The 24980-nt window shown below is 36.5% G+C and overlaps 1 protein-coding gene across 1 annotated transcript in view; it reads left to right on the top strand.

Annotated features, from left to right (window-relative positions):
• The first annotated feature begins 12347 nt into the window (after positions 1 to 12347).
• The window catches only part of DNAJC1 (DnaJ heat shock protein family (Hsp40) member C1), a 196437-nt gene continuing 183804 nt past the window's right edge, over positions 12348 to 24980 (top strand). The window contains exon 1 of the mRNA XM_079106341.1: positions 12348 to 12879. Within this exon, the coding sequence (XP_078962467.1) occupies positions 12667 to 12879 (213 nt within the window). The 5' untranslated portion in view covers positions 12348 to 12666. The remainder of the gene's footprint in view (positions 12880 to 24980) is intronic.

The following is a 24980-nucleotide window of genomic DNA, read 5'->3' on the forward strand; positions in this document are numbered from 1 at the left end:
CCCATATCTCTCACCATGCACGAAACTAAACTCAAAATGGATTAAGGACCTCGGAATCAGACCAGAGACCCTGCATCTTATAGAAGAAAAAGTAGGTCCAAATCTTCACCTTGTTGGTCTAGGATCAGACTTCCTTAACAGGACTCCCATAGCACAAGAAATAAAAGCTAGAATCAACCACTGGGATAGATTCAAACTAAAAAGCTTTCTCTCAGCAAAGGAAACTATCAGCAATGTGAACAAAGAGCCTACAGAGTGGGAGAATATCTTTGCCAATCATACTTCAGATAGAGCACTAATCTCCAGAATCTATAAAGAACTCAAAAAACTCTACTCCAAGAATTCAAATAGTCCAGTCAACAAATGGGCTAAGGAAATGAATAGACACTTCACAGAAGAAGATCTACAAGCAATCAACAAACATATGGAAAAATGTTCAACATCTCTAGTAATAAGAGAAATGCAAATCAAAACCATCCTAAGATTCCATCTCACCCCAATTAGAATGGCGATTATCAAGAATACGAGAAACAACAGGTGTTGGCGAGGATGTGGGGAGAAAGGTACACTCATACATTGCTGGTGGGGCTGCAAATTAGTGCAGCCACTCTGGAAAGCAGTGTGGAGATTCCTTAGAAAACTTGGAATGGAACCACCATTTGACCCAGCTATCCCACTCCTTGGCCTATACCCAAAGGACTTAAAATCTGCATACTACAGAAATACAGCCACATCAATGTTCATAGCTACTCAATTCACAATAGCCAGACTGTGGAACCAACCTAGATGCCCTTCAATTGATGAGTGGATAAAGAAACTGTGGTATATATATACTATGGAATATTACTCAGCCATAAAGAATGATAAAATTATGGCATTTGCCGGCAAATGGATGAAATTGGAGAATATCATGCTAAGTGAGATAAGCCAATCTCAAAAAGCCAAAGGACGAATGATATTGCTAATAAGTGGAGGTTGACACATAATCGGGGGGAGGGAAGGGTTAGAGTTAGGGTTAGGGAGGGGGGCAAGTATGGAGGAAGGAACTACTGTATAGAGGGTAAAGAGGGGTGGGAGGGGTGGGGGGAAGGGAAAAAATAACAGAATGAATCAAACAACATTACTCTATGTAAATTTATGATTACACAAATGGTATGCCTTTACGCCATGTACAAACAGAGAAACAACATGTATCCCATTTGTTTACAATAAAAAAAAAAAGAAAAAAAAATTATGTCTTAATTTTAAATCTGACTTAACATTTAGTGATAAAGTGAAAGTCTGATTCTAATTTCAATTTATTTAGATACTTAGGGTTTATTTTTTATTTTTTAAATTTTTTTATTTTTTAGATGGGGTTCTACTGTGTTGCCCAGGCTGGTCTTGAACTCCTGAACTCCTAGCTTCAAGCAATCTTTCTGTTAAGCCACCTGAGCAGCTGGGACTCAAGGTGCACACAACTGCACCCAGCTACATATATGTGTTCATGGCTGCCATATGTGAGAAAGAGTCCTCACAGAGACACAGTTCTCAATGGTTGAGAAGTACATGGTCGGCTCTGCCACCAAGCCATTTTCAGTTCCAATCAGTCATTGTGCAAGGTTTTTTTGCTAATCTTTAATTTAGTAATTTTCCATCTCCCCCTCACATCACATAATTATTATTACAATTGAAAAGTGAGGTCTTTAAAAGTTCTCTTTAAATGGATTTTAGATCTACTTCATTGGGAAGATTTTAGGCAAAATGTTGAGTACCCAGGGAAAAAAGTTTTATTATTAGGGACCCTATCATTTTGGCAAAAAAAAATAATAATAATAAATTATGGAATTATTGAAATGTTTTAAAATATCTATTTCCATGGATGACTCTCTTCTCTTTGGTTTATGCTTCTTTCTCACTTATTGTTAAAGTATTGTTTTTACCTTTAAAAAGACTCTATGGTGTGTTCCAAATTTTAATAAAAAGAATAGAATTTCCTCTTTTAAAAGGTAGCATTTAACTGACTATCATTGTCATCACAGTGGGGATCAGAAAATCTGGCCCATGGAAGGCCACCCCAGTGCTGTAAAGAAACAAATATTAGAGATCTTTAAAATGATTACAGTTTTTAACTCAGTCTAGTTTCATACTGTTTTGTGTTTTCTTATAAGAAAGAATTCACATTTTACAAGCATTTCTTTCACTATGGGATTAATAATATGGTCTTGAAGTAGAATTATATGTCAGGTAAAATTCAGTAACATCAACAGACAATATTTGGAATATGGTACTGTTTAACCTTTTAAGAGTATGTGTCAGTATCCATAAATATTATATCTTTCTATTTTGCTCATCAGCACCAAGTTCTGAAACCCATTTTCAAGTTAATAGTTAAAATTGTGGCTTGGAACATGGGCCAGTCATTTACTCATTTATACAGGTATCCAGAAAGGAATAACAATGTAAATGTGAAAGAAGAAAACTTTGATGTGACTCTTCTTGCCTAATAAATTGTTGCAGATTTTGATGGAATATTTCTGGTTCTAACATCTTTATATTATCTTTTCTGAATGCTTCATGAATAAGCCCTTTATATTTTAAATCAGTTTGGTAATTCTCTGTATGATCTGTTTTGTTTGAGTCCTAGAGAATGGGATACTGCTTCTAGTTCTTTATGATCCAGTATTTATTTACATTTTTGCTTTTTTTTCTTCAAGTATTGTGTTAGAGGGTTGGAAGTATGGCTCAGTGATAGAGCACTTGTTTTGTATGCAAGGCGGTAGGTTTGATCCCCAACACTGCATATAAAAGGAAACAAAACTTTGCCCAAGGAAAGATGCTATCAGAGTATGCTTGTCGGGGGCTGGTTGAAACCAGTGTGGGACTGGTTACTTGACTAAGTCTAGTTTATAGAAAATATGAAGATTTGAGGAGATGCACCAAGGTGTCTAATACAGGTTATCATACATGAAAGTGAAAATTTAGCTTTAGAACACTTGGTGACTGATAATAGGTCAAGGACACACTTGATTCTGTCCATTCACAGTAAAACAATTTTTTTTTTTTTCTTTTGTACCAGGGATTGAGCCCAGGGGCGCTTAACCACTGAACTACACTGTAGCCATTTTTTATATTTTATTTAGAGACAGGGTCTCACTGAGTTGCTTAGGCCTGGCTAAGTTGCTGAGGTTGACTTTGAACTTCCATCCTCCTGCCTCACTCAGCCTCCCAAGATGCTGGGATTATAGGCATGCACCACTGCACCCAGTCTAAAACAAAATTTTTAGAAAAGTAAATCAACAACAGAAAAAATATCCTCTCTCTCTAAATTTCTCTCCATTAACAATGTAGTAAAGGGTAGATCTAAAATGTTTTTTAGTGTCTCTAAATAAATTCTTAATACTAGCCTTTTTTATAACTTCTTTTTCACCTTATTTTTGCTTTCAATATTTATTTCAATGTGATTTTATCTGGATACAAGTACTCTTTTGATGAATGTGTAGTGGTGTCTGGCTCAGTTTTGCAGCCCTGGTGCCAGGGACTGACAGTGGGCATAGTGACCAGGTTTGGGTGAGGAAAGAACAGTAGCAGTCCCTGCCAGATTGTGACATCTTCATTCTCCAGCCCTCATTTGAAATAGTGGCATTATTATAATTGATTCAGGGAAATGTGGTCTGAACAGGTACTCAGGAGCAGGAAGAAGGCAAAGAAAGTAAACCAAAAAGGGATAAAATGTGATTAATTTCCATACCACAGATACCTGGATTTTAAAACTCTCAGTTTGGTTCCCACTTCAAGTATTTTTATCAAGTCACAAGTCATAATCAAATTTCCTGAAACTTCACAAATCAGGACTTACACATGTTGGACCCAATTTTTACCAAAGTGATTCTTACTGTCTTTTACCAATAATTTGTTGTTCTGAGTTTTGCTTACTGTACATTAGTTATTCACAACTCTGGTACTTTACAAAGAAATTCAGTGGTACCAAGGTCTTTAAAGGGCTAGTTTATAATTTGCATGCTTATCAGTAATTTTCATTCCATGGTTATAAAGTTAACAAATGGAAAAGCATCACTCAAAACAAGAATCAGTGAGCCCAGTTTTCAAAGGCAGTAAAGACTTGAGTGTATGAGTACATCTTATTAAAAAAAAAAACTGATCCTTAGGAAGTCATTGGTCAAAAGATAGCTCTGTACTAAAATCATAACGCAACCATAGACAAAGGCTAGATTTGCATTTCAAAAGTTCAATTCTATTTTTCTTCCTCATGTGCAAATTTATGAAGGAAGAGAGAAAAAGGAGAAATATTTTCCATTCAGATATCTAAAAGCTACGGTAAATGAAGGGCATCTGGTTCATGGTAACATGTACAATTTTCTCTTACAAGCATAATTTTAAATTTTTAAATTAAATTTACAGGTTTAGGTTAGAATCAATATCTCTTAATTTGAAACTATTGAAGTTCTAACAACAATGAACTATGTTCACCCATGATAATTCCTTTAGAAAGCTAAAAATATCCTTTGCCTATGAAAATGTTTTTTGCCCCCTGGTGGTGAAATTATTATTATTATTTTATGCTAAAAGACTTTAATTATAGAGTCTTGACCCTAAAATCCTTTCTGTGATAAGCCAAAAAATGGAGTATCAGGGTTGGGTTGTGGCTTAGTGGTGGAGCACTTGCTTAGCACGTGCGAGGCACTGGGTTCGATCCTTAGCACCACTTTAAAAAATAAATAAAATAAAAGTCTTGTGTCCTTCTACAACTAAAAAAATATTTTTAAAAAATAGAGCATTATATATTGGAGGTACAGAGAGATGAAGCTGGGTCATGTGGCTTGGTAAAATGGGCATGATACAACAGTTATGTTTGGGACGGTCCATTTAAATTTCTCTTATCTTACCATTTGAAACTAAGTTTTCCCAAGTTCATTTCTGTTTGTTTCCATGTTGGTCATATTGCTAATTCAGTATTGTGATGCTGCCTCCTTTTAGTAAATCTAATAACAAGCATGTGCAAGGCTTGGAATGTCTATACATTAACCGAATGCCTGATCTGAGGCCTGTTGATTGAGGTGAACAGCGACTTTGTACTGTTTTCTTTTGAGTTCCAATTTGGCATCCCAAACAATATTAGGACCCAGCGGCAGAATGCCAAAACCAAGCTGTTCAGCCTGAAAGAATAGTTGATGAAGAGGTCTATTAAAATTTCCTTTTGCAGACTAATTGGAGTCTTTGTATATGAGGAAAATTCAACAATTGCTGTGCTCAGACCAAATGGAGGAATCTGAAGGAGAAAATATCCGGGTTGGCTAAAAGGGAAAAACTGAAATTTAAGTTTTAAGAAGTAATTTAAGTAAGTTACTACAAACCTTAGAAAAACTAATGATAACTCTCAAAATGTAGAAGATGTCAGAAGTTTAAGCATGGACCTCATTGTAACACGTTACAATAAATTTTATAAAGTCAATGAGGAGCAATGTGAAAATACAGAGCTACTTTATGACAACAAAAAATCATTGCATCTTCAGTGACTCAGTAGTAGAATGTGAATATTTTCCCTTCCTTTGTTCAGTTGGCTACATGCTCTTAATTCCGTATCTACTGTTTAACATTAAGCTGAATCCGGCAGGAAAAATTCATGAATAATGATTTAACCAAAAAATTAAATCGGCTTTTAAAATTAAATCAGTCATTATTTCGTGGAGTTTTGTCTTTCACCATCCTGGAAAAGAAAGTGATTGGTGTCAGGGACCTGGCCTCTGAGGGCCCCGGGAGGCGGGCACGCCCTGGCCTGATCTTCAAGATGGTGCCTGGCGCGGTGCCAGAAAAAGCTTGACGCTGTTGACAAGTTTCAGGAAGTACTCCTGATTGGCTGATGTACCTTGTGCTTGGCTTGAGTACAGTACATGTTTTAGGCGTTTAGTTGATATGTCCATGCATTCGCCGCAGGGACAACTTTCTGATTGGTCCCTGTATTCCTTATAACCTGGAGTAGTTCCGCATTGAAAGGCCTTTTGTCCACATTAAAGAGAAGAAGCTTCACTGCACCAAAAAAGGCATACGTATTATCATTTCTTCCTCCGGCGGTGGGAAGTGATAGATTGGATACATTTCTGGTGAAGTGAGCAATCACGGCCTAAGTGATGTCTTTGAAGACAACATTGAAGCATTTACAAATTGATTAAAGTTCTTTATGGAAACCTTAATGCACTGCAGGTAGAGATTTCCCATAGTATGATAGTAACACAAAAGTAGCCCTTACTATGTTCTAGGCAGTAATTATCTCAGTCACTTTCCAAAATACTTTCATGATTTTGGTAACATCCTTAGTATTATCCTAATTTTAGAAATGTGGAAGCAAAAACAGAGAGATCCCCTAGCTAGTAGAACCAGGATTTAATCAATCTTCCTCTAGACTCTCTGTTCTTATTCACTGTGAGATTATTTGAGTAAGTACTACATTATTCAGAGAAGTGAAAATCATAGTGTCAACATGTTAGAAATAAATTTATTATTTATAACATAAAGAACATCTGTATTTATTTATGAAGACCTTCAAAATGATTAAAATTCAATACTGCAATACAAAAGGGATTATTTTCCAAGGAGGTGCTTCCCCAAAACAATGTTTTTCTAACCTTTGTCAATTCAATATAAGTTTGTGAATGGTGTTTGAGTAAATAAATTACTGAGTGAAAACAACATTCCATTAAAGAACAATCATATCTTAGAACTACAAGTCCATATATTTGCAAAACAGCCATATGGAGACTAATGAGAACATTTCAAGGCTTAATGAGAGCCAGCTATTTCTAAGTCATGGAATGAATAGGCCACTAATGGTTACTTTAAGAGAGATTTGGATTTTAGATAGAACAGGTATTACACATATTCAACTCTGATAGAGTTAAATTTGATCTTATCAAAAAGTGGGGGCTAGACTTAAAAAATGGCTTATGTAAACCTCTTTTGGTCCTACTCATGTGTTAAATTACCAGTACTCTTTTGCATTCCCCCTGGAGAGTTGTGGTCATTATAATATTCAAGTGCTTATGAGATCAGAATGCCCCTCATTAACCTTTATGTGAGTTACCCATTCAACAGCCTAGATTCTCCCTCTTCTCATTACCAATGGCATATTCTCTCAATGCATCTTAGCCACACAATATCTTGGCCACACCTTGAACCTTCTCAATGCCATAACCTACAAAATAAGAAATTTAAAAATTTCCATAACCATGTAAGAGTGGATTTGCTCCCTTGCATAAGCACTATGTGGAAAATGATTAGATGCCCTCATTGAAACTTTGAACTCAGGTTTATGGTTATTTACATAACTCTTCATACCAAACTGAATGAAACTCCTTAAATTGACTTAGCTCACTAATTGTCTACCTTCCTTCTTTAAGACATTAAAGGGTATAAATGGTCTTTGAAGTTACTGCCTTCACTAAATCGCACGAGCTTTTTCTACAGTTAAACTATGATATATGCTTAAGTTTATTTTGTTGTATTTATACTACTTTGGGTTTGCTGAGCTTACTCTGTGTGGCTGATTTTTTTCTTTCTCCTTTTTCAAACAACCCTTAGTGAGAAATATTCACCCATTTAAAGTGTATAAGTCAATATATTTTAGTTTCTGTACAAAAGTTATGCAACCATCACCACAATCTAATTTTAGAACAATTGCATAACCCTCAAAATAAATCCCTTCCCTATTTGTAATCAATCTCTAACTTCCCCTACCACCAACCCTAAGTAACCACTAAGCTACTTTCTAAGTTTGCCTATTCTAGACATTTCGTTTAAATGGAATCTTACAATATGTGATCTTTTGTGACTGGTTTCTTTCACTTGGCATAATGTTTTCAAGATTCATCATGTGGTAGAGCATGTGTCCACTCTTTGTTTCTTTTTATTGCTGAATAAAAAATAATCATTGGGAATAATAACAATTCCATTATATGAATATACCATATGAATATATGAATAGACCACATTTTGTTTATCCATTTGTCAGCTGATGGGTATTTGAGTTATTTTCAACTTTTGGTTATGGTGAATATTGCTGCTATAAACATTTGTGTACAAGTTTTTGTGTGGTCATGTTTTACCTTTCTTGGAAATGGAATCGTTGGGTCATATAGTAGCTGCATACTTAGCTTCTTGAGACACTGTCAAATGGTTTTCCAAAGGGCCTGCCTCATTTTGCACTCCCACCAACAATGTATGAAGACTCCAATTTTGCCATGTGTTCACTGACTCTTTTTATTGTCTTTTTTTAATAGCCATCCTAATGGGTATAAAGTGGTATCTCACTGTAGGTTTGACTTGCATTTCCCTAATGACTAAAGATGTTAATCATATTTTTATGTGATTATCATTCATTTGTACATCTTCTTTGAAGAAATATCTATTTAAATGTCCATTTAAAAATGGAGTTATTTGTCTTTTTGTTGTAAGAATTCTTTATATATTCTGGGCATAAGTCCCGGATGAGATATATGATTTACAAATATTTTCTTCCATTTTCTTGGTTATCTTTTCACTTCCTTGACAGCACTGTTTGTAACACAAACATTTTAAATTTCTTTGTGATTCGATTTATCTTTTTTTTCTTTTATCATTTATGCACTTGGTGTCATATCTAAAAAATCGTTGGCTAATCCAAGGTCACTGAGATTCACTCCTGATTTTTCTTACAAGAGTTTTATAATTTTAACTCTTACATTTAGGTGCCTCATCCACTTTTAGTTTTTTTTTTTTTTTCATCTGTGGTTCTGTGTCTTTCATTCCTTCTTATGAATCTTGGCTCTTCAAATACTGCTTCTGCCTCATTCTCTCTTACCTCTTTTTCTAGAACTCCCATTATACCTATGTTGGACTATTCATTGTGCATGTTTCTTATAAACTCTATTCTGTTCTCTCCATTCTTTCTTCTTTCTGCGCTTCAATTTAGATGTTTATCTCTTTGTCTCTGTCTTTCTCTTTCTCCCTTTCTATACCTCTGTATTTCAACTTTAGGTATCTCTGCTGTTATCTTCACACATTGAATTCCTGATTTCAGATACTACATTTTAAAATTTAAGAGCTTTCCATTGGTTCTTTTTATGGATTCTAATAAAATTCTGCACCTCTTAATTCATTTTGTCTACTTTCTAAAAAATTTTACAATCTATTGCTTTATTCCATTTTAGTTGTTTTACAATTCTTAAAGTCAGACTCCAAATAATCTGGCTTATCTGTGGGTCATCTGTTATCTATTTTTTCTCCTATTAGTCAAATTTTTCCTGTTCTTTTCATGTCTCATAATTTTTACATGCCACATCTTTATATAAAAAACTATAGACAATATAAGGTAATTTTTCTGTAGAAATGGAAAGAGACAAATAGCTTGAAAGTCTGATTACCTCAGTTCAATTAGGGATGCAGTGGGTTGGGACTGAGTTGCAGTTTTAGTAAGACTTGATCAACTTGTGGTTTCTCTCTATTCTTCATGTGTGATTCCTCTGAGCTTTCAATTAAGAGCCAGAAAGGTGACTGTCTCCTCTGTCCTGGAGATTCAATTCTGTCTTTGAGAGGTTTTAAACTTTGTTAGCCTTCTATTCACACAACTTCAGAAATGATTGCAAATGTCTTGAGTGGAGGTAATATCTGTATTTGAGACAGACACCTCCTTCTAGGTAGAGTTAGTTTTATATGAGCTGGTAAAATGTGGGGTGATTTTTACTCTGGTTATTAGGCCCAGCCTCTCAACTTCCTCACCAAATGTCTTGTGGGAAACCTGGTTGTATGTTTGGGGCTTCTCTATGTTTTCAATCTATTATACAACTCATGTGACTATGAATGTTTCTCTGGTTTCTTTATTTCTGTGTAGAGTCACTCTGCCCAGGCCAAGTTTGATGAGTCCAGGCCCAGAATCAGTAGATGTCACTGGTAGATGTCATCAGCTCATTTAGTTCAGGCATTAGCAAAAGAAGAGTCATTCAATCAATTGCATTGTTCCTTGTGGCATAAGGACTAAGTATGTGAAGGTGCCAAACTAGGAGTCTGTACACAAATGTCGTGGTCTTTTCAGGACCCTGGACCAGCAAGCACATATCTCAGAGTGGACAAGTATTACTGGAACCCTAGGAAAATGAATCTTCAAGAGCAAGACCTTATGTCATTGAAAAGCACCATACTGAAGAGATGCCAATTCTGTCTGCTTGACCTTTGGACTAGGCTCCCTCTAGATGGAATAAGTCCCTGGGAGATTTTTGGCAATATAAGGTTAGAGCTCAAGAGAGAAATAATAGACTGTCTCCTAAAAGATCAGGGCAAGACATTTGTGGCATCGTAAGCATTTGTGGCATTATGGTACCAGTTTCAAATGTCATATTGCACTTAATCTAATGATCAGATGAAAAAAATGGATGCTAGGATATTACATAAAAGTACTGCTTAACACCATTGCTATCAGAATATTTGGATGTTTTACTCATTGAATAAGTAATCTTATTTAGTGACTTGGTAAAGGTGACTTTTCCTTTAAGAAAACTGATGTGTCACAAGAAAAAAACCTAAAAATTATAATAGGAGAAATGTGGTAGGAGGTATTTGCAGAATTCAGTTCAACTAATTGGCTACTATCAGGTACTATAAACATTATGCTCAGTACTGGGGATATGCAGAAAACGTAGTATCTCTTACTGTGGACTAAATGTTTGTGTCCTCCTGAAAGTCATATGCTGAAGCTCTAATCTCTAATGACACAGAATGTGGAGGTGGGGTCCTTGGGTGGTTTAGAGGAGTTTATGAGGAATTAGTGCCTTTATAAGAAATATGAGATGTCTCTGTATCCCTTACTGTTCCTGTGGGGATATAACAAGAAGGCAGCCATCTGAGAAACAGGGGCTCTTTACCACAACCTGGGAATGCTGGCACCCTTCCCAACCTTCAGAACTGTGAGAAATACTGTTGTGTGAGTCACCCAGTCTAAGGTATTTTGTTACAGCAGCCACAGCGGACTTACACACTCCTGATCTGGTATCTTTGAAAGGCCAACCTCAAGACAGATTAAAATATGGTGAATTCAAGCATATGTATTATTTTAAAGAAAGATATATTTGCATTTGTTTATAACATTTAAACATATTTTCAAACTCTGTGTTAAGTCCTAAGATTTGCATCCTACATAGTCTCTTTTATCAAACATAATATATTCTTACAGTAAAAATAAAAGTAGCTATATAACTATCCTGTTGAGCTTGATGAGCTTGATTTAAAAGACTAGATCCAAGAAGGGAAAAAACAAGAGGCCAAATTTTCAAAACTTGTTTAACTCAAGCACTTCAATTAATGCAAGCATGTTTTCGTTTGTTTATTTGTTTGGTCCTCTCTTACTTTTACAACAACCGTAGGGAATGAGAGAAGAGTAATGTGAGAAAGCTAAAATGAAATGAAGTTTACATAAGAGAAAAATAGTGGTGGAGGACAAATATTAAAAAGGTACTTAACAGGCAGGACACAAGACCAGGAGGTAAGACGTTGTTATGGAAAAAAGAGATTTTTAGCCTAGCTGTCTTTCAAAATGGGCCTCAATTGAGAAAAGAACCCCAGTATGGAAAAACTACACTTCTATGATTGAGTCACCATGGTGAATTCTCCAAATTGCCTATTTTATGGTACTATGCTTGTAAATCTTAATTCATAATTTGAAGTATACTTTTTGTCTTGGTTAGGATTTCTTTTCTGTTTCTTCTCTCAAAAAGATACTCTAAGCCTGGTGTGGAAGCGCACATCTATAATCCCAGCGGCTGGGGAGGCTGAGGCAGGAGGATCGCGCACATCTATAATCCCAGCGTCTGGGGAGGCTGAGGCAGGAGGATCGCAGGTTGGAAGACAGCCTTAGCAATTTAAAGTGAGGCTCTCAGAAACTGAGGAAGACCCTATCTCAAAAAAAAAAAAAAAAAAAAAAAAAAAAAAAAAAAAAAAAAAGGCCCGGGTGAAACAACAACAAAAAAACTCTAGACTACTCACTACATTTTTCCAAGTTTTTTAGGTATTTGTTCAATTTCTATCTGTGTTGATGGAATAATGAACTGCATGGAATAGAAGCAGCAATCAACGTATCAGGCTTTTAGTGTTCAACAGGGGAAGGCAAGTCGGAAGCCTACAGGTGGGATCTTCCAGGTGGATGCGTGCTGTTTAACTGTCCAAGTCTTTTAAAAACCCTGTGTAAACACACTTTACAGCTTCTGGCGCGAGCGGCAGAGGCAACTCTCCGAGGCCCAGATCTAGGGCGCCTAGCGTTCTTACTTCCGGCCCCGCCCCTCCCCGCAGTTGCTAGGAAACGTGATGTCACCGGAAGCGAGGCCTGGGATAGGCTGAGGCGAGGGGAAGCCTCTCCCCCTCTGCAACCTCAGCGCCGGGTGCTGGCTCTCCAGCTGTTTGTAGGCCTGGGGGTAAGGGTCCGCGGAAGGGAAAGCCGGCTGCGGTCCCGCCCGCGCACCCGCCGGTCTGACCGCCCGCTCCCCCCGCCCCAGCGCTCCCGCTGGCGCCGCCCGCCCGGGGGGTGACTCCCGAGAGGCTGCCCGCTCTTCTGACTGACGGGCACCGTTCCCACAGCCGGCGCTACCCGCCACGTCTCGGGTCTCGGCCGACGGCACTGCGTGGCGGGTGACCTTTCTGAACCCAGCGATGTCTGCTCCCTGCTCCTGGCTGGCGCGGCTTCCTCAGCGCCGTCGGCTCGTGCCGCTCTCGCCCCCGCTGCCGCGGAGGCTGCTGCTGCTGCTGCTGCTGCTGCTGGCCGCCGTGCTGCCGGCGCGCGGCTGGGAGAGCGGCGACCTGGAGTTGTTTGACTTGGTGGAGGAGGTGCAGCTCAACTTCTACCAGTTCCTCGGGGTGCAGCAGGTAAGTGCGGAAGCGCGCAGGTCCGGGAGGAAAGGCGCGGCGGAGGCGGACTCGGATCCTGTTCCTCCGAGGGAGCCGGGCACCGGGGGCAGGATGGGCTCACTCCGGGCTCTGCTGCCATCGTCAGCCCGATCCACCCGAGTCTTCTCGGAACTCTAGCCTGGCAAGGGTTTGTCCGCCTTCCCCAGTTTCTCGCCCTTGCTCCAACTTTTCAAGTTCCGGTCTCAGTGACAAGCTGGACGGTGCCACCAGCCTGGGATAGTGACACCTCTTCTTTGCTCTGGCATTCTGGGGATGATCCTTCCCCCCAATTCCCACTGTGCTGGAGGAAGAAGGAAGCGTGGTGCGGGTAGGGGTTTTTATTCTTAGTCCATCTGCCTCCTTGCCTCTTCCTTTCTGGGAAGCATAGGCTCGCAGTTTGGCCAGGGTTTGTGCTGCTGAAGTTTTTCTTGCACTGTACTTTGTAATCTTTTTTTAGCCTGTTGGATAGGGGTTCGTATCACAGTTTAAAAAGCTGGAAGAATTGAAGCCTCCACCAGGTTGGTCCTGGGAGAAGCCATGGAACTTTCAAGGCAGTAGATGTACTTAGGGTGCTACTGGAGGAGATGCCCAACTGTTAACGCAGGATCTGTTTGTCTTTCCTTTTGTTTCCTTTTTTTTTTTTTTTTTTTTTAGCTTTAAACGTTAACTTGTGAGATCCGTTTGTTGCCTCTTATTTCCACCATCAGTCTACCTGAAACCTCATGCCAAGAAAAAGATGACTTTTCACTGACTTCAGAATTATGGATAGTGAAAGAATTTCACACAATCTCCTTGAGTCCTTTATACAATGCTTTAAATAGTTATGGGAGCGGTAGGGGGAAATTTATCAACAGTTGTCATTCAAAACGAACTTAACTAGATGAAATGCACATGGCTCATAGATTATTAAAAGTTTGGATGAACTGTTGAACTTTTAAATGGAAATTTAATTTTTCATTTAAATTGAACAATTAAATGGAAATTTAATTTTTCAGCGTTGCATTTTCATTCCATTATTGAATCTAAAATTACTAGGTTGCCATGCACCATGAGTTTAACAATTTTTATTTTTGTTTAAGAGTTATGAAGTATAAGTATTTCACTCTTCGAATTCTTGTCTGCAAATAATTTTTTAATAACTATGAAGTGTCACCTGGTGCCATTTCCTGCTCCAAAACATTTCTCATTTTCAAAGTAAATGATGATGCAATATGTGTAACAATAATTAGTGAAGCTATAAGTTTGAAGAGTAATTTTTGGGAAGTCTTTTAATATAGAGAACAATTATTTAGAATTCATTGGTGCTGACTAAATTGTGTAGTTTACACATAACCTAATTTAAAAATGTCGAAGATGCTTTTCAGTTATTCATGGAAATTAAGGTATACAAAAATTTAGTAGTAGTGGCTTAAACTTTCAGTTATGTAGTCTGGCATTGCATATGCACTTTCATAGTGTTTTCATTTATAATTTCATCCAACTTAATTTTTAGTTAATTAAGCAGTGTGAATAACCAGAGGACTTGAATGTATGAGTAAACATAGGAAAATAAAGAAGCATTGATAATGGAGAAGATTCTTTGTTGAGGTAGTATTGAAAAGAATAATCTAGAAAATATTTTAACCTGTGTTTCTCTATCCAATTATGTTGGAATTGGAAAGAAAGTCAGAAGACACTTTTAATCAGAAAAATGGATTGGAACAAGTTCCTTACTTTGAATCTTAACTTTTTTTGGAAATCTTTCAGGGGACCAGACTTTTGGTAGAGGCAAATGTAGTCTGTTTAAGTTCTTTCATGTGTAACTTTCAAGCCTTAGCTAAGAGGTTTCTTGGTAACTACCCAGACATTTTGTAACAGAACAAAGTAGATAGACTACTCAAATGGTGACCTGGTTCTATGCAGTAATCAGTTTTGTTATTACTCATTCAACAGAGATTTATTTGGTGCCTTCTGAATTTTTAAGCACTGAGAGTAAGTCTTTTATATAAAGCAATACTCTTGACTGCATGAAATTTACAGTTTAGTAAGGGAAAACACTTGGTGAAAACTAAAACAGGTAAACATAAATATATGATCAGAGAAGGTATGTCTAGTTTTTTTGGGCTCTTGTAACAAAGTACCATAAATTGGATAGCTTTCAACAATAAACATTTCTCACAGTTCTGGAGACTGGGAAGTAGAAGATCAAGATGTTGGCAAATTCTGTGTCTGATGAAGGCCTTCTGGTTTATAGATGGCACCTTCTTACTGTGCCCTCACATCACTAAGGTGTGAGGCAGCTCTTTGGGACTTCTTTTATAAGTACTCTAATCTCATGCATAAGGGTTCCACCTTATGGTCTAATCACCTCTCAAATGCCACTTCATAGTAATATATTGGAGATTATGTTTCAACATAGGAATTTTAGAGGGATCCAGATATTCAGAACATAGCATGCTGGAGGAGCAGTCAGGGAAGAGCAGAGACAAGTGCAAAGGCCTTGAGGCAGGAACTTGCTTAGTGTTTGAAGAACAGCAAGGCAGTCATTGTGGCTGGAGCAGAGTGATGGAGAGCAATAAAAGGAGATGAGATCAGAGTCATAGGTGGTAGGAGAAGCTCCTGTAAGCCCTTATAGAACGCTCTAAAGATTTTGGCTTTTACTTGTAAGTTGTGGACCAAGTTGAGAGGGGTGGCATTGAAAAGAAGTGTGTGATTTGACTTAAATTTCAAACTGAACACTGTATTGTGTTAAGGATAGTCTATAAGGTGCTAATTACTTGGAGGAATAATTGTGGGGTAGAATGCAGAATAGAGCTGGGATGTACAAAGTGGTCAGATTCTGGATTTAATGTGAACATAGAACTGACAGGATTTTCCTGATGGTTTGAATGTGGGATGTGAGAGGGAAAAAAAAAAAAAAAAACAGTTGAAGTCAGTTTTAAGATTTTGACCTCAGTAACTGGCAGGATGCAGTTGCCATTTATTGAGTTGGGGGAAGTTTGGAATAGGAATCTAGTGGAGGGAAAATCAGGAATTTGGGGTTTGAACATGCCAAATTTATAGTGTCTGTTTAACATTCAAGTTAAACAGACTATTTATATGGCATATAACTATTTGGCTTTTTAGGTCTGGAGTTCAAGCAAGAAAGTTTGTATTTTAGTCAGGTTTTTCGCTGCTATGACTAAAAGGTCCCAACTATAACAACTGTAGAGGAGAAGAGGTTTATTCCAGGGCTCACGGTTTCAGAGATCTTAGTTCATAGACGTCCAGCTCCATTCCTTAGGGCTTGAAGTGAGGCTGAACATCATTGCAGGAGAGTGTGGGAGGGAAGCAGCTCACATCATGATGAGGAAGCAGAGAGAAAGAGACTTCACTCTTCAGATACAAATATATATCCCAAAGTTACACCCCCATTCCCAGCTACTCCAGCCACACCCTAGCACTTCGGTTACCACTCAGTTAATCCCTACCAGGGGATTAATTCATGGATTGGGTTAAGACTCTCACGACCCAATCATTTTTCTCTAAACCTTCTTGCGTTGTCTCACATGTAAGCTTTTGGGGGACCCCTCACATCTAATCTGTAACAGTTTGGGCTACAAATATGAATTATTTAGAAGGTAATTGGAAGCCATATAACTGGATGAGTTCACACAAGAGAGTGAATGTAAAAGAGAAGAGGTCTGAGAGCTAAGCTTTGGGGATCCAAATGTTGTCAGGGAGATAGAGAGACATGAAAAGAAGATGGGAAGGAGCAACTAGTGAGATAGAAGACAAACCAAGAAAGGTGCTGTCTTTCAAATCAAGTGGAGAAAGTATTCTGAAGAGGTGAAAGTGATTAGCTCAGTTAAATGATGATGATAGTTTAAATAAGATGGTTCTGAGAATTAACTGAATTTAACAGTGTGGAGGTCTTTGGCTTCCTTAGCAAAGAACTATTTCAGTAAGTGAGATCATAGTCTGGTGAGACTGGGTTCAGAAGAGAATGAAGGGGGAGAATTAGAGATAATTAATCTAGAAAATTGGACAGCAGTGAATAACTGTGGTGTCTTTTTAAATCCTCTAATCCACCAGGTCTTAGTGTTCTCATCCACTCCTGAAGCTCTATAATTGGAAATAACCAATGACTTCTAGAACTTGGACCAGGCCACCTGCTGGCTTTATGACCTTGGGCAAGTTGGTTGCCTCATTTTTACAGGAGATGGTGTCTTCCTCATTTATTTACTTCATAGTTAGGCACATAGGACATATTGTAATGAAGTTACAGTCATATATATCTTCAAAAACTCTTATTTTCATCAAAACAATTGTGTTTAAGATCAGTCTTATACTTATGAATGTAGAAATACTATTGTTATGTTTTAAAATACATCATAGTACTTTATGAACTAAATGTTTGAGTTTTGGGATATTACTTATATTTACTGATTTTTTTTGTTTGAATGTAATTAGAATTTACTTAGAAATTTAAACTAGAATTTGTTTCATTCCCCCATCTTATTTAATAACAAATTCAGTAAGACTAGGTTTCATTCATTTAGTGTTTCTGATTACCATCATCTAGTATCTGGATTTCATATGTAATTAGGTATATTGCAAAAGCAAGGTCATGCCTCCTTCCACATTCCTGGCTAGAGACAATCTGTATATAAAACAATATGCTTCATCATTAGATGCATGCCTATTTATTGCTAGTAAGACAGTAGACATTAGCTATGTGCAGCTACACAGTCAGCTAATAGAATTTGAGTTGTTTAATATTAAAGCTAAGACTTTAAAATCAGGGATTAAATAAAGGACATGTCATAGTGTAAACACTAGTATTAAAACGGGAAAGTCTCCTTGGCCTATACCCAAAGGACTTAAAATCAGCATACTACAGAGATACAGCCACATCAATGTTCATAGCTGCTCAATTCACAATAGCCAGACTGTGGAACCAACCTAGATGCCCTTCAATTGATGAGTGGATAAAGAAACTGTGGTATATATATATACAATGGAATATTAGCCATAAAGAATGATAAAATTATGGCATTTGCAGGCAAATGGATGAAATTGGAGAATATCATGCTAAGTGAGATAAGCCAATCTCAAAAAGCCAAAGGACGAATGATATCGCTAATAAGTGGAGGATGACACATGATGGGGGGGAGGGAAGGGTTAGTGTTAGGGTTACAGTTAGGGTTAGGGAGGGGGGCAAGTATGGAGGAAGGAAGCACTGTATAGAGGGTAAAGAGGGGTGGGAGGGGTGGGGGGAAGGGAAAAAAATAACAGAATGAATCAAACAACATTACTCTATGTAAATTTATGATTACACAAATGGTATGCCTTTACGCCATGTACAAACAGAGAAACAACATGTATCCCATTTGTTTACAATAAAAATAAAAATAAAAAAATAAAAAAACCAGGAAAGTACTAGTAGTAAAATGCCACTGAGAGCAATCATTAGAATTCTAAAAAGGAGTGATATGCTTAAACAAATTCTGGAATAAATACAATTCCAAGTTGTGAAAGGCACAGGAATTTTAAAAACTATGTGAGACTGTATGTACTGTGTCATGTATAGTGAATGATATTTTAAAATGAAGGAGCGCTGGACCAGTGACTCATGCCTATAGTCCCAGTGCTTGGGAGGCTGAAGCAGAAGGATTGTAAGTTTAAAGCCAACCTCAGCAACTTAGTGAGTCCCTGAGCAACTTAGCATGACCCTGTCTCAAAATAAAAAAAAAGCTGGGGATGTGGCTTAGTGGTTAAGTCCCCTGGGTTTTATCCCCAGTACTAACCAACCAACCAAACAAATCCTGTTGTCATTTACTGGGAAAGTCCAATAGACCATAGAGAAATCTTACTAAGGAAGATAGGAATTTCTTATTTCTAGCCAATCCTTAAGTTCTTTATTCACCCATTAAAATATGTTATGTTTAAGGAAGTATTCATTGATCAATTGAATTTATATATTACCAAGAAACATTTGACTTTTGGAATTTTTTTCAAAATAGCAAATCTTATCAGCAGTTATTTTCAATTATCACACTTTTATTTAACACATAAAAGATCAGTATCTGACTTTAAATAGTGTTTTGAGTCAATAGTTTGGTAATTAAATTTGATTTGTTGGAGTAAATGTATGTATAATGTAAAATTTAAAATTTTGATTTTACTTGTAGTTAATTATATCTTATGGTATTTTTGTATGGCTCTTTTGTCTGCAGTAGGAAATAAACCTCCTGGGTTTAAGTAAAATGTACTAATTTAGATATTTGATAAAATTAAAATGACTGCCATGTTGTATATTTTTGTAGTAGTTATACAGGATTGATGTGTGACTTTTGCATTACACCTCTTAAAGTATTTAAGACTTAATTTAGATTGATCTTTAAAGTAGTTATTATGATGCAACAGTCATTCAAACACTATTCAGGAAAGACCCCAATGACAAAGGCAGATACAGTCCCTTAGTGGATGGCAAACATATCTTCAAGGAAAGAGAATCATTTGATGACTGAAATACTTTAAAATTGTTTGAGAACTTCTGCTTTGGTTACTTAAAGCTCAGTTTCATTCACATGTCTCAGATTCTCAGTAGACCCCTTTGGAAACTGCACCTTCTATGGACAAATCAGCTTCTCCTCAGGTAGATCTTGAAAAGCACTGGAAATCGAACACCTCACAAGGAGAGCAGCAAGGAAACAAAGATGGTATCCTCAGGACTGTATAGAATATTTTGGAAAAATGTCGTCTTCAACCAGGCATGGTGGCGCATTCTTGTAATCCCAGCCACAAATCTGTGCAGGAGGATCACAAGTTACAATGCCAGCCTTAGCAAGTTAGTGAGAGCCTGTCTCAAAATAAAAGACTAGGGATGTAGCACAGTGTCAAAGCACCCCTGGGTTCAATACCTAATACCAAAATAAGAAGAAAAGAAAAAGAGGAAAGGAAAGTAGCTATTGTGAAAAGCTTTACAATTTTCAACAATGTTCTCATCTTTCAAAACATCACTAAAACTTATTGTTTTGAATTGCCTTCAAAACTTGCAGCATATTCTTCATATTGTCTTCATTGTAGTAAGTCTTCACATTGGGTTCGATTTGGGGATATAGTTAATGTTATCTGACACCAATTGGGTGATTAAATTAGGTTAGCAAGCTCCGATAGCTAAATGTACTTTATATTGTTAAAGAGATTTGCATAGAGATTTTATGTAAGGATCATAAGTTGGCTTGAGTACTTTCTTAAAGAGCAGTCCTAGAGAAATTTTGAGTGATAATCATGAAGTAAATCTAATGCTTTATACAGTAATAATATGTATTGGAGTAAATGACCTTTGGGGGAAAAATACAGAAAAAAAAATGCACAAATACAAATATAAAAGGTAATGGGGTAATATCTCCATCTTGTGGCCTTCTTCGGATATTGCCATTAAAAATGTTGAGGGGTTGTATTTTCACAACTGTAGGCATAAATAAGAATAAAATATGAGACTGATGAAAATAAAATATGGGTCAAAGGTTTCTTGTAGTATATCACAAGAACCTTTAAGACTGAACTTCACAATTAATGTACTGCATGCTGAGATAGTGATGTCTTCCCTTGAGCATCCTTAACAATTTATTCCAGTGTTTCTTACAAGCACGGTTTTCTGTGAAGTGCCATGGTAAGAAAGAGGTTGGGAAAGTACTATTAAGGCATGCAGTTCTGATATTTTCTTCTTTGGGGGAAAATGTATATGAATTTATAAGCATGTATAAAAATGTATATGTATCTATATAAACATAAAATTATCCTATAAGACTAAAAGTCTTTATCAACATTTTTTATAAACTGAATACCCTTATTTGGCTCTTATAAAAGCTAAAGCATTTTTTAGCATAAGGGCTAAGGAACCAAGCTAGAGAAGGAATCAAAAAGATTTTGAGGAATAAGTATCTGTTGGTTACTTGATTACATGCTTTAGATGGCAGAATGATGATTACACATTTCTTCAGTTTGTAGCAACTCAGAGGAATACAGTCAGGCTTCAGTATCCACCCTTCCACACCAACTATGAATGGAAAATATTTGGGGGAAAAATGGCATCTGTTACTAAGCATATACACATTTTTTCCTTGTCATTATTCCCTAAATAATACAACTTCTATTTATGTAGCATTCCCATTGTATTAGGTATTACAGTTAATCTAGAATGATTTAAGGTATATGGAAGGATGAATGCTGTTGTGTTCAACTGCTATTCCATTTTATGAAAGGGACTGGAGTTTTTATGGGTTTGGGTATCTGTGAGGGTTCTGGAACCAGTAGGATTGTACTTTAATGGTCTGTAACCATCATCTGTATGAAGAAGTAGCAGATGACTTTTGGAATATGTAAATGTGCAAAATCTTGGTAGCCTAAAGTAATATTTTGTTATACTCAGCAATATAAAATATTTCGCTTACCAGCCCTGTATGGTGGTGGGACTTGGTAGGCTGAGGTAGGAGGATCACAAGTTCAAGGCCATCCTCAGTAACTTATCAGGACCCTGTCTCAAACAACCAAAAAAAAAGACTGGGGTTATAGGTGAGTGGTAAAGCACCCCTGGGTTCAATCCCTGATACATGAATAAATAAATAAAGAAAGAAAGAAAAGAAAAATTTCAGTTAATCAATTTTGACCAACAGATATTTCAGATTTTTGACAGATTGCAGACTTTTTCCAATGATTTGATCCCTTAAAGAAGCACCATGTGATAGATGATACAAGCAACAGATGTAATTTTAGATTTTCTAGAAGCCATATTTAAAGACATAAGAAAGAACCAGGTAAAATTAATCTTAATAATGTATTTTATGTAACCCAATATTACAAATTTTTTTTCATCATGTATTCCCATTTGTAAAAATTATTAAAAGAGGCTGGAGATATAGCTCAGTGGTAAAGTGCTTACCTAGCATGCTTGAGGCCCTGGGTTTGATCTCTAGCAACACACACACACACACACACACACATTTTTAATGAGATGTTTCACATTTTGGTTTTTTGTACTGTTTTCAAAAAATCTGGTGTGTATTTTGCATTTATTTTTCTAGCACACCTCATTTCATATGCTAAATTTTATTGAACATACTGCATTATGATTTTATAAGTTGTTCTGCCTACAGTAGATTCACGTACCCAAATTGTTCCAAAATACATAAAAGTTTGAACTGAATTAAACAACAGTTTTAAGATGTATATACAAATAATTAAAAAATAAAATTTTGTTTTCTCTGTTCTAGCACATTTTCAGTGCTCAAATTTAGTTAATGGACATTGGATGGCATACACTGTATAATAAAGCATTAGAGAATTAACATTTCTATGTTGTGTAGGTGTAGTTAAGTATTTTTGGGTAAAATCACTGATTATTGTTTCTGTTTTTGTCAGGGATATACTTTGGAGTTTTTATATATTGTATTTAAATCCAGTGTAATTTTATTGTTTCATTTTCGAGGTGGTTCCAATTGTGCTAGACATCATCTTCTTAGTTAGTTATCTGTTTATTTTGTCCATGATTGTTTTGCTCTGTAAAGGCTGTTAGTATAAAGTTCATGCTGTTCTTGTAGGAACAGTGATTGTCTGAACAATGTTCACTGTTAAGGGTGGCTTCAGGTAATAAGTTTAATTCAAAGTTGTTCATTTGACTTTGCTGACTTACCTAATATATTTTATAATTCTGTATTATATATTAATTTAATATATTAAATCTTTAATTATGCTTTGACCAAGAAATCACTAGTATTCCTACTTTTTCATTTTAACTTTGAATTTGCCTGTTCTCCCTATTTGTTCTGAAACTTATCCAGTCTGATCTATTGGTAGCTATTAAATATTTATTGTACTCTCTGCTGTCATCTGTTTTGACTGGTATTTCATATTATCTATAATTAAGTGACTAAAAAGAGATTTCCAGATGCTCTATCTGTGTGCCAGTCTTTGGGCTCTTTGTAATACCAATCAGAATTACAGATTTTGTTTTACTACCTGGCTTTGCCACCTCTTTATAGCTCCTAATGAGTATTAGTTTCCTTTAGATTGAATTATTAATTACCAATCTTTTGACTTTGCCTTTTATAATATCATAAGCAGCTGAGGAAAGGAAGTAGATCCTAATGTTGACAGTCCTCCCACCTATGTAACGACTGTTATTTCAAAATAGATCTGACACAAGAAAGAAATTGCATAAAAGTCCAAGATGTTAAAAATTCCATGTTGAGGAAAAAAAAAAAAAAAAAAAAAAAAAAAAAAAAAAAATTAAAGAGCCAGTAATAGAGTCCTGAAGTTGGAGAAGACCCACTATTATCTACTTTCTCATAAAGGAATTTCTTCTGTAGCATTCCCATCAGATGGTCATCCAGTCAGCCTGATTATGTCTAACAATGGAACTTTTGAAACGACTTATTAGTTTTTTGTATAATAGTAGTTCTCTGAAAATTTTTTTCTTAGGTAAAGTCAAAATCATTATTCTTATACCTATTTTCAGTGATCATTCACTGTCTTCTTTTGGGGTATCCTTGAATACGTATTCCTTCAAATTGCTTTTCTGTGATGCCTTACAATAAGATTCACAAGAGAAATAATTGTTTGTTGATTCTTTTCACACAGTAGGGTTGTTAAAAAATAATAATAGAAGTGTTCTGAGGGGCTACTTGTTTACATCATCTTGAGATGTGTACTGTCTCTTCTAAAGAAGATTCCAGCCACAATAGTTAGAGTTGTCTTGAAACTACATTAAGCATGGTTTGAAGTTACTATAAATAGTTCCTGGGGCTCATCAAAAAATGAATTACAGGAAATTTCCAAAAGATGGGAAAATAAGGTGATTTGGGGGTATGCATTTTTTGATAATGTGGACCACAGAATTCACTTAATTAGAAATATTCCCAGAAGTTGTTATAGATTTTTAAAGGGGAACCCTTATACAGTTGTGTAGGTTGTGTTTTTGCTTCAAACCTATTACTGTGGTATAAAAATGTTTGTAATTCAGAATTGTCGTGAAGAATTGCACATAGGTTAAACTGTGAAGTAAATAATTTGTCTTTGATAATTAAAATATATTTCTATAGGTGGAATTTTAATTTTCAGACTCATCTTGAGAGGGAGTTTCTTTTTCCTGTTTACCTCTCCCTATTTATTTATAGTTGCTTTTACTTCTTTTCCCTGAGACACCTAGACAAGAACTAGGTCGTATATAGGCAGCTTAGGGCTCCCTCCTGAGGTTATATTGGAGCCACTGCAGATCCAGATACCAAACCTTCAAGTCCCTTGGCCTGGTCTCAGCTGTGGGGCTAAAACCAACTCTTAACATCTCAGATATATGATATTTTATAAGCTGTAGCTTTAGTGATCTTCTCACTCTAAACCTTTTTTTCCCACGGCTGGTTCAGAGTTCCATCGCAATCTTTGGTTTCAATCATCAAGCCTGACTCTGATCCCAAGGCTTTGTAGAGTACTTTTAATCCTCATTACTCTGTGGAAATCAAACTTCTGGTTTCTTCTGCCTCTTTGTAGGCATGGAGCTCAGTAGGCTATAGCTGAACACTGGTTATAGCTACAAGTTTCCATTTGTTTTACACACACACACACACACACACACACACACACATTAATTGTAGAAGGACACAATACCTTTATTTTATTTATTTATTTTTATGTGGTGCTGAGGACCGAACCCAGTGCCTCACACATGCAGGCGAGCACTCTGCCACTGAGCCACAACCACAGCCCATTTGTTTTTGTCTAAAGAGATACTTAACAAATTATTTTTATCATGTATACATTTTATAATTTTTATCTCTTTAAATTTTATCATTGGTACATATTTGGAGTGGGGTTTGGGAGTAGGTCCCTTGAATTCTTGCAGGGCTACTTTGACACTGGAATATTTTGAAAATATACATGTCTTTTATAATTATTATTTTTAATGTTGATTTTTCTATTATCTAAGAACCTTTACCACTTATCATTCAGAAGTATAGTCAAGTCTGTCATTCATAACAATATATGGCTATTACTTAGGCATTACAAGGTATTGTTCCATCCCTGTCTCTTTCTGGTATTGTTCCCAGAATATCCAAGAC

Source organism: Sciurus vulgaris (genome assembly GCF_902686455.1).
Source record: "Sciurus vulgaris genome assembly, chromosome: 12".
Lineage (NCBI taxonomy): Eukaryota > Metazoa > Chordata > Mammalia > Rodentia > Sciuridae > Sciurus > Sciurus vulgaris.